Source organism: Urocampus carinirostris, chromosome 14, assembly GCF_059441175.1.
Source record: "Urocampus carinirostris isolate Australia breed hairy pipefish chromosome 14, RoL_Ucar_1.0, whole genome shotgun sequence".
NCBI lineage: Eukaryota > Metazoa > Chordata > Actinopteri > Syngnathiformes > Syngnathidae > Urocampus > Urocampus carinirostris.
Genome location: NC_142362.1, coordinates 15,507,701 through 15,518,707, shown reverse-complemented (window position 1 = coordinate 15,518,707; position 11,007 = coordinate 15,507,701). Strand labels below are relative to the sequence as shown.

Sequence of the window (11,007 nt, the reverse complement as noted above, 5' to 3'; positions counted from 1 at the left end):
GCACGTGAGGCAGCAGTCTGGCGTGAAATGATAGGAAGCCAGAGGCCGACGAGATCGATACCAATTGCCCGATTTGATGTCGGACAGATGGGGTTGATACCGGACAGAACGGGACAGACAGGATAGCTAATGAAACAAGATAACGAAAATAAACAGGACAAACTAGACGGGAACGCAAACTGGAGAGAATAATAAACAGGGCAAAACTAGACAGGAACGAAACTTGAAACCGATATTAAACAGGAGAAAAATAAACAGGAACAATACCGGAGAGGGAATACCAACAGGAAAACAGGGCCGAGTCAAAACCCACGTCTTGCGGGGCAGAGGTTCGTTGACGGACTGACAAAGGAAAAATGAGAGCACTGAGCTTAAAAAGACGGAAAGCCAATCCGTCAATGAGCCGCACTGGCTGAGCCAATTGGGCGCCATGGCAATTGTGACAGGCCTCAAAAATCAAAAACAAACTTTCATTTGAGATTTATCACCTCACATTTGAGTTCATGCGCTAACATCCGACTTGCGACCTTCTCAACTTAACGACCACGGCCAGCAATTTCTCATTTTTGCAGCAAATGCAATTTTATTCCCACAGATGCGAACTTGTTAATTTCAATGTCTGGCACCGCAAAGAATAGCAACGAGGCAATGCGTACGTCAATTTCGTCAGCCTGTTGACAGCTATCTACCACTTGATACATCTCACCGCCAGGTGGCACCATTGTAGTGCATTTACAAACGGTTGGTCGTATCCAATCCGGGTCATAAATTGGATGTGATTGAAAACTTTATAAATGTCTGTAAAACAATATCCACAATGCAGAATAATGTATTTTTTGTTGGTGATAGAAATGAGTGGAGAGGTGTTGTAGAAGGAGAGTGGGATGTTTAGACGCGTTCTCAAGGATGGGCAGAGCAGCTGCAGGGGTAAACCAGTGAAAGCTGTTGGGCCCTGCTGTTGAACAGAAGAGTGTGTTGTGTCACCCTGACCTGAGTGACATGGCCGCTTTCTTGTGTCCCTTTTCCTCTGGAGGGACAAAAGCATGACCAACTTGGGTGCCGTGAACTTGTTTGGGCATTTGGGTTGGCCATGGTCTAAAAATGTTTGTGTTTGTTTTTTGCTTTTTTTCCCTTTTTTATTTTCTTTGTTTTTTGTATGTGTTTGTCTTGCAGTCGGTCACCCCTCTTGAGGGATATGACCAAGATAGATAGATAGATAGAATAATATATTTTAACCCCACTCGCAGAAAAAAAAAATCTCGTTTTGAGTATATTTATAAATATTTTTTCTTAAAAAAAAAGGGGAAAAAATCATTTAAAAAAGCAAAATTGTATCATCTAGCCAATGGCTAAATATTTTGCTCAATTTAATAAATATTTTCCACCACGATCAGAATTTTTTTTAAACCAGCAAAATTATTTACCAGGAGCTAGATATTTTTGCCTATTTCAAGTATAAATTTTGTTGTTAAAATCAAGTATTTTATCTGACAACCATGTAAGAATTAATTTAGCGCACAGGGATAGATTATTTTATCCTCTGCAAAGATCACAAGAGCTCGTATGTCGATTATACTGCCCTCAAGTGGCCAAATTGAGCACACCAGATGGAACTGCGCTGTTGATGCAATTTGATTTTCATACTGTTTCATTTGCTAACTTTTATTCAAATATGTAATAAATTTAAATGTAATGTATGGACGAAATTAGTGAATAAATATGCTCTCCAAACAACGCATTTTTTTCATTTAAATGTGAATAGGTTTTCTGCATGGTGTCAATGCATTTTAAATTCTTCTCAAAGTTAAGCGTTTGTTTTCTTTGTAATGATTACTTTTATGACTAAAGAATACAATTTAATTATCGAATCTTTAATAAAGTACAGTCCTCATTCTGCCTGAATCGCTTAATTTTTCCTCTCTCGCTTGCCGTCTGTTGTCATGGAGACTGCAGCTCAGCGGAAACCTCCCAGATTAGCAAATCTTCTTTTTAATCAGTAATCACTTCAGTCTATACCCATACAACGCATTAAAAGGTCTTTTTTAAACGATGGCATCCGTTTTAGATGCACTTTGGGAGGACAGAGACGTTCGTTTCGACATCACTGCACAGTGAGTTACACGTAAATGCTAGCGATGCTAGTTGGCTTAACATGGTACTGCATCACATACATGATTTATTTCTATCGTCTTGCTTACTTATTTAAAAACAATGCACAAACTCATTTTAAATTTTGCCCTCAGACAAATGAAAACCCGACCTGGTGAAGTGCTCATAGATTGTCTGGATTCGATCGAGGACACGAAGGGGAATAATGGAGATCGAGGTAGTTTTGAGACAAAACTAGTACTTTTGTTTCCTGCTCATTCAATGTGTATCTATAAAATTATAATATGATGTCGTTGTTGTTTCTAAGGACGACTTTTAGTGACAAACCTGAGGATTATTTGGCATTCTTTGGCCCTACCCAGAGTCAATTTATGTAAGTATAGTTAAGTTACAAATGAACAGTCAAGTCATGTTTTTTTGTATAGCCCTTTATTACGAGGAGTCTCAAAGGGCTGCACAGACCACAGATTATTGCAAACCACATACTATTATGACACCATCCCCTGATCTAAAACCTACATGAGGGCAAGGAAAAAAATAAAAAACCTCAACATGAGGAAAATGAAGAAACCTTGAAAAGGGACCACACATGAAGTAATCCCCCTTCCAGGATGACCAGGCTGATATGGATGTTGCAATAACAAACAATACACAGATATTGTCAACATTAAATGAAGGTATTTCATAAGCTATAAAATAGAAGTGGGTTTTAAGCCTAGATTTAAACAGTTCCACTGAGGTTGCAGATCGAATCTCAGTGGGCAGAGCATTCTACAGCACCGGGGCCTGAATGGAGAATGCTCTTTAACCTAAGGATTTCTTCTTGGCTCTTGGGATCACTAGTAGACCAGCGTTTTCAGAGCAAAGGTTTCAGACCGGAACATAGGGGAAATTAAATCTGAAAGATATGAGGTAGCAAGTCCATGCATGATTTTGTACAATACCAACAGAACCTTAAAATTACATCTTAAGCTAACAGGGAGCCAATGCAGATTAGCTAAAATCGCGGTGATTGTGATCAAACAATATCGTCTTGGTTAAAATCATCACTGCAGCATTTTGTACCAGCTGCAGGCTCTTGATTTTGGACTTTGGGATACCGGAGGGTAGTACATTGCAGTAATCGAGACGGGAGGTAACAAACGCGTGAACTATACCGTCGACAGGGATAGCGAAATGGTTGCCAAACAATAAACTCCAAAAACTCGCCCAAAACATATGCAAGAGGTCAGGAATAACAGTTAATAATTAATTTATGATAAGTTCCAAACACAGTGTTAACACGCAATAAACTATTGTTCCTAAAGAAATAAAAGTTTCCCTTCTTGTTGATTTCGTTTATAATTTATAATTTGAAAAAAGTCTTGCCTAAGGAAAAAAATAATTTTCTTTATTGGCTTTTTTTACAGGGTAGTAGTTGTAAACTGGCCTTAATTCTATGCACATCAGAAAAAAGTGCTATGGAATCATCAGCAAAATGGAGAAAAAAATAGAATAGATAAGATATAAATACTCATTTCTCTATACAAATTCAAAATATTTATAAACAGTTACATATTTAGCATCATTACACAAAAGGCGATCATGGTTAATTTTAAAATACTTGGCTTATTTTTAGTAAAGTACATCTATATTTACTAAATGTCAACTCTTACATTTGTTTTTCAGCTGTAGGATACAACTCCATCATTAACATCACAACAAGAACTGCAAATTCAGTAAGTATACATTAAACAGTCTCTTCTTTAGTCATTTATAATGATTTTGAAACAATCCACTGTGTATATACAATTTAGGTCAGTCTGTTACCCAACAATCCTAATATTCTTTTCTTTTTTTTTAACCTTTTTTAAGTCTTTTATTACATGTTTATTATTACATGTTATTACATGTACATAGACCTAAGATTTATGGCCCGAGCCCGAACCCGAACCCGAACCCGAGGCAATTTCGGGCCGGGTCGGGCCTGAAATGTCAGTCATACGGTCGGGTCAGGTCGGGTTCGGTCCTGCTTTTTTTTTTTTTTTTTTTTTTTTTTTTTTTTTTTTTTAAATTAATTAATAATTATAAATATATGTTCATTAAAAATATATACTTAAACTATGTATGGATACTAGACCAAAGAATATAGTAAATCAAATAAATATTATTTGTGTACAATTAGTTGTGATTGCGGAAATCATAGCGTACAGTGACGTTGGTGACTTTTCCATCCGCATTAACAAACGCATTTTGTAAAATACGATCGCGCTTTATTGTTTAAATAAACGCGTTATATAGACTAGAATCTCCCAATTATTATAATTAGCTCGCTTTATTTTGTTTTAAAGCGTATTATATAGAATACGATCGCTTTTGTCGGAAGCGTACATTGACGTTGGTGACATTTTCATCCGCGTTAAAAAACGCAATTTGTAGAATACGATCGCGCTTTATTGTTTAAATAAACGCGTTATATAGACTAGGATCTCCCAATTGTTATAATTAGCTCGCTTTATTGTTTTAATAAGCGTTTTATATAGAATACGATCGCTTTTGTCGGAAGCGTACATTGACGTTGGTGACATTTTCATCCGCGTTAAAAAACGCAATTTGCAGAATAAAATCACGCTTTATTGTTTAAATAAACGCGTTATATAGACTAGGATCTCCCAATTATTATAATTAGCTAGCTTTATTGTTTTAATAAGCGTTTTATATAGAATACGATCAGGGGGGGGGGGGGGATTTGCATAGGAGTCGGAAAAGGGCACAACACGTCAACACCCCCTCAATGATAGTGCCGCGCTAAAATCTTAAGGACGTACTACTACTGCTGCTGTGGATTATGGCCCAATGATCAAGTCGTCAAAATGACGGACGCCCTTAAATGTTTTCGCTACCTCAAAAAAAAAAACCCGTCAATGACAGATTGTCGCTTAATGTGACATCTGCAGTGCAGACACAGAAATATAAAAGATGTAAATGTTTATACAGTTTTATTTAACTTAGGCCTAGATGTTGTAACAAAAGGCAGAGTTTAATTTGTTATCATAAATCACCCCTCCTTATAAATAAAATATGTAATTTCGGGCCCCCTCGGGCCGGGCCAGCAAATCCAGTTAATTAGTCGGGCTCGGTCCGGGTCGGGTTTAATACCCCTCGGGCCTGCGTCGGGCTCGGGTGCTTTTTTTTGGCCCGATCTTACCTCTACATGCACACTACATTATAATAAAGACAATGATGTTCTATGTGCATGAACCACTATAAGTTTGTGAATTTCCCTGCGGGGATAATTAAAGTATCTATCTATCGATCTATAAAGAAAACAGGACCCAATTGCGTTACGTTTCTCACAAGTTTTATTGAAGGAGAGAGGAAGGGCTGCGCCCACAATCCGGTGTTCGCTGGACGCGGGAAGCAAGTCGCTCTCGTACTTGGATTGTGATCCGAATACGGAAGTGGATTTTCTGTCGCGAGCGATGGCGGTGTCAGGGACGGAAAAACGGGTCGGTAGCCGGGACTGGGAGAGCAAGGCGTGGGCGGGGTCGGAAACGAGTCGTAAGCCAGAACGGGAGAGCAGACGTGGTCAGGATCAAAACAGGTTGAGACAGACGGGAGCAAAAACGGGACATGTGGGAGTCAGGGTCGAAAAAGGCTTGCTTAGTATACACTGAGGTTCGCAGACGGTCAGACAACAGGGGACTGACAGGACAGGGTTCAAATAGTGACAGGAAGGCCAATCAGACCTGCGGCGGTTGGCGCCAAATGAGCGGGCACAGTTGAGTCACATCAGTAATCATGACATCCACCTTTTCCTTCACAACACTTCAGTGATCAGATTTTATAATTTGAGCACATTTGAAAAGTTTAAAATTGTCACATTCGTATAAATCTTTATTCTTTTGCACATTGATGCTGCTAATGTCAGTGTACTACTGTATTTTCTGACGTATATACAATTTAGGTCAGTCTGTTACCCAACAATCCTAATATTCTTTTCTTTTTTTAACCTTTTTTAAGTCTTTTATTACATGTTTATTATTACAGGTTATTACATGTGCTCTACATTATAATAAAGACAATGATGTTCTATGTGCATGAACCACTATAAGTTTGACCTGTAAAAACAAATGTCACCTGCTTGTATGGAAGATAATATTGAAAATATGAAAATGTGAAATAGAGCACTTAACTAATTGTCCCCCAGAAACTCAGAGGTCAAACAGAAGCTTTATACATCCTGACCAAGTCCAACAACACAAGATTTGAGTTTATATTCACCAACGTGGTTCCAGGAAGTCCTCGCCTCTTTACATCTGTCATTGCTGTGCACAGGTAACAAAAACAAGGGGAAATGCTCAACGCGGTTGTCCTAAATACTAAATAACAATGAATATGTTTTTCTCTTTTTGGGCACAGGGCCTACGAGACGTCTAAAATGTACAGGGACCTTAAACTGCGAGCGGCTCTCATTCAAAATAAGAACCTGCGACTTTTACCCCGGGAGCAGGTCTATGATAAAATTAATGGCGTCTGGAATTTATCCAGCGATCAGGTGCAGGTTTTCAAACTGAAATGTTTTCCTTGCACTTTGATAACTTTGCTTCAAATTTTTGTTGATTTTGTTTCTTATGTGTACGTTTCCAGGGTAATTTGGGAACCTTCTTTGTCACCAATGTACGGATTGTGTGGCACGCCAACATGAATGAGAGCTTCAACGTCAGCATTCCTTACCTCCAGATTGTACGTATATTAGGTTTCATTTCGGATTCTGGCTCCCAATAGATTTGCTGTTTGATTTTTATTGTTTACATGTGTATTCTATTGTCATCCTCTTCTAAAGTGGTCAATAAGAATAAGAGATTCCAAATTTGGCTTGGCGTTGGTGATCGAGAGTTCCCGCCAGGTAAGTTTAGGATACCTCAGTTAAATTTGATCCTTTGATTGTAAATGACAAACTGGATATTTGTAGAGTGGCGGCTACGTGCTGGGTTTCAAAATTGATCCTGTCGATAAGCTTCAAGATGCTCTTAAGGAGATCAATTCGCTACATAAAGTATACTCTGCTAACCCCATTTTCGGAGTGGACTACGAAATGGAAGAAAAGGTAGGTACCTCTCATGTGCCTCTTGATATATTTGTATACTGCTCAAAAAAATCCTAGATTTTACCATTTTAACATATTTGAATTTGACACAAGTGATAAAAACCTATTTAAATATATTAAATAGAATAATGAGTTAGAAATGCACACCGGTTAAACGATCTGTGAATCTGTTTCAAATTTTGGATTTACAAAAGTAAAAAAAATCGATCCTAATATCTTGGCATGAATGAATACGTTGACAGATTTGCTTCCCTTCTATTTAAGATCAGTGCTCTCACTCAACCTTTGTCAGTCCGTCAACAAACCTCTGCCCCGCAATACGTGTGTTTTGAGTTTGTCCGGTATCGTTCCCGTCTTTGTTTGTCCTGTTTATTATCTCCAGTTATCATTCCCGTCTATTTTTGTCCTATTTATTATTATCTCCAGTTTTCGTCCCCGTCTAGTTTGTCCTGTTTAATTTCGATATCCTGTTTTGATATCAATCCTAAAAATAAAATAAAAAATAATTCAAATAAGCAAGCGTTAAGGGACATTGTCAAAACCGTTCAAGGTCTAAACTGAAACCGTCGGCCTCTGGCTTCCTGTCATTCCACACCAAACTTCTGCCTAACGTGCATGACTCCCCATTTCCCGTAAAATAAAAGGCTTGTGTGAGAAACGTCACGCATTTGGGTCCTGATCCTGTTCCGGTTTATGACATGAATCAATCATCTCTACATAAGAATGAATATGTTCATTTAGGCTTGTTCCAAAGTTAGCAAACAAAACAAAAATCTTGAATTAGAAAAAACATGTGTTTTAAATTTTGGGGGAAGAATTGCAACTCACGGAACCTATTTCTTTCAGAAAATATTAAAAACAAAATTATCTTTATTTCAAGAATGTCATGTTGTTATTTGTCAAATGTGTAATACATTTTTGTGTCAATTTTGGTATTATTGTTTGTCCTTATGAGAGATGAAATTGTAGATTCCTATAGTTGTCATGATAACCGATGTGAATCACTTGTGCCTGCTCATTTGGCGCCAACCGCTGCGGGCTTTGATTGGCTCCCTGTCCCTACTTAAACCTAGTCCTTTTACTCTCCTGCTGTCAGTCCGTCTGCGAACCTCTGTTAATACAAAGCAAGCCTTTTTTTGACCCTGACTCCCGCCTGTCCCGTTTTTGCTCCCGTTTGTCTCCGGCTACAACCTGTTTTGATCCCGGCTACATTTACTCTCCCGTCCTGGCTTACGACTAGTTTCCGACCCCGACCTCGTTTTTGCTCTCCCTGTCCCGGCTAGCGACCTGTTTTTCTGTCCCTGACACCGCCATCGCTCGCTACGGAAGATCCTCTTCCGTATTCGGATCACAATCCGAGTGCCAGAGTGACTTGCTTCCTACGTCCAGCGAACACCGGATCTTGGGCGCAATCCTTCCTCTTTCTTTCAATAAAACTGGTGGTAAACCTTACACAATTGGGTCCTGATTCCGTTCTGGTCGTGACAATAGTGACTTTTTTTATTTTGAACTTGACAAATACAAGCTATTATATTTAAAAAAAAATCTACATCTGAATATTACTTATGTCTCCTAATAACAATATGGTTCATCTTATTTTTATCTTTTAAGTCTTGATTACATGTTTATCCACATGTAATTGCATTGTAAACAATGTACACTACGTTGTAACCAAATACATAATGACTATTCTATTCAAAATTAAATAAAAACTGTTCATAAAACAAATAAAATCTGACTAAAATTAAATAATTAAAAAACTCAAAAGTTCCCTCAAATAATCCACTCAACTATCACAAATCTTCTGTTTGCCTGTGTTCACTCAACGTTTAGCCATTGCCGTTGGAAGAAGTGACGCTAGATCAGCCTCAAGACGATGTGGAAATCGAGCCGGACGAACAGACGGACGCTTTCACTGTGAGTGCCTCTGTTTGCTTTCGTCAATCTTTGCACACCCGCTGGGGAATCTGTGCTTGCCGTTCCAAGAATAGCTGATGACCTCTTGACACGCAAGGTCACACTTTCCAAAGAATAACTACTGCAAAAATATATCATTGGAAATTCGTAATTTGGAAAGCAGAAGACCTTGTTTTTTCTCGAACGATTTGATTTATTGTAAGGAATTTTGAGACATTTATATTCAACCAGTCTAACCTCAAATCAAGTTTAAGGTTTGAGGGTTTTTTTTTTAACCTTTCCATTGTCTTCTACCCACAGGCCTACTTTGCTGATGGCAATAAGGTAACGTCCAACAATGCCTTTTACTTTTATTTAAAATAATAACAAGTAAACAACGGGGCTTACTGTCATTCCATACATTTTGATCACAGTATTCTGTTCTGTTTTCTCTCAAGCAACAAGACCGCGAGCCTGTTTTTTCGGAGGAACTAGGTCTAGCAATTGAGAAGCTCAGAGATGGATTTACACTTCAAGGACTCTGGGAAGTTATGAGCTAAATGTTTTAGATTAACGACTACAGTAAAAAGATCAAGTGTTGGGCAAACTGCGGCCTGTAGGCCACATTCGGGCCCTTGTTTTTTTAACCAAAAACTACTATGAAATCTATTTAGTGTTGTTTTGGTGCGACACTTGTCCCCAGTATCCCGTTTTGACCCTCCCCTCCATAGATATATATTTTTCATAAAGCAAGAATGTCAACATTCAAGTAAATCTCATGGATACATCTTTCTGTATTTGCAATTGTTTTCATCATGTATTCATTTTAATTATTAGGATAACTGTTAAATGTCATGAAGAAAAACTTCTATATTTATAGTTTTTTAATATATTTATTAAATTTTGAAGAGGTATAATATTTACTTTGCTTTGATTCTGAGTGCTTCAGTACCCCATTCGATGAAATGGTCTCTGGATATTAAACCAAATATAACATGTAAATGTCTGCATGTTTATTCATAAACGCATTTTAGAAAAATCTGATTTCTTTTAACCTGCAGATACAAAAAATCTATTTATTTTTTTCTTACTGGCTCAGCCCCTCTGCCATTTTTTTAACCATATGCAGCCCGCAACTTGAAAAGAATGCCCAGCCTTGAACTAGAGTCACACATCTGTATAGTTTTTAATTCAAATTAATTTATACTGAATATATTAATTGTGAACATATTGAATGTATATGTAAATTCTCACTTGAAACCAACTTTCTACAGAGTTATTTTGTGTATAGGCGACATAGTTTAGTACTTAATGCATTTATATATATATACTTTATGTGAGTGGAACCATGCCTAAACACAGCACTCAAGCATTGTAAAATAAGGACAAAGTGTCATCGCCTATAGCAGCAGCTGTTCACTCGGTGTAGTAACATGCTAATACTGGTCTTAACTCATTGATTCACGGCTTAATGTCCCTAGAATGTCATGCATGTTTCAAATGAGAACTAATACAAAACTGACCAAGTCTCATTCACTTTTTTTTTTTTGTCGATACTGGTAACCTGAATTTGATCTCACGGTGAGGTTAAGAGTTTCTAAAAGGGGATTACTTTGTCACTGAGTGTAAGGTATGTCTTAAAGTTATCTACTGTATTTAATCAAACTTCAGAAAGTACTCTGTGACAAAAGTGAAAAATTATTTACGGTATACACATGTATACAGAGTTTGTTCTGGCATATTAGCACATCAGGGAGAAAAAAAACACACAAAAAGATAGATTGCCCTCTTGTATAAAATAATATAAGAAACATAACATAAGAAAATTCTTGTTAAATTTTACGAGGTATTTCACTTTTTTGCCCTATCATAATGGCAGTGTCAGACATGTTGAATTGAGGAACCGAAAATCA

The 11,007-nt window shown here is 37.6% G+C and overlaps 1 protein-coding gene across 1 annotated transcript; it reads left to right on the top strand.

Moving 5' to 3' along the window:
* The first annotated feature begins 1,940 nt into the window (after nt 1-1,940).
* Nucleotides 1,941-10,621, top strand: bbs5 (Bardet-Biedl syndrome 5). The gene is made up of 12 exons (XM_088353370.1): nt 1,941-2,111; nt 2,244-2,326; nt 2,417-2,482; nt 3,778-3,827; nt 6,299-6,426; nt 6,511-6,646; nt 6,739-6,834; nt 6,935-6,997; nt 7,064-7,198; nt 9,032-9,115; nt 9,416-9,439; nt 9,553-10,621. Exons 1-12 carry the CDS (start codon nt 2,050-2,052, stop codon nt 9,652-9,654), a joined length of 1,029 nt encoding a protein of 342 aa, XP_088209496.1. The 5' UTR covers nt 1,941-2,049; the 3' UTR covers nt 9,655-10,621.
* Nucleotides 10,622-11,007: the final 386 nt, after the last annotated feature.

Coding starts and splice junctions, on each gene's coding strand:
- bbs5 (XM_088353370.1), top strand. CDS start 2,050: ATGGCATCCGTTTTAGATGCACTTTGGGAGGACAGAGACGTTCGTTTC. Junction 3,828..6,298: donor CAACAAGAACTGCAAATTCA/GTAAGTATACAT, acceptor ATTGTCCCCCAG/AAACTCAGAGGTCAAACAGA. Junction 9,440..9,552: donor ACTTTGCTGATGGCAATAAG/GTAACGTCCAAC, acceptor TTTTCTCTCAAG/CAACAAGACCGCGAGCCTGT.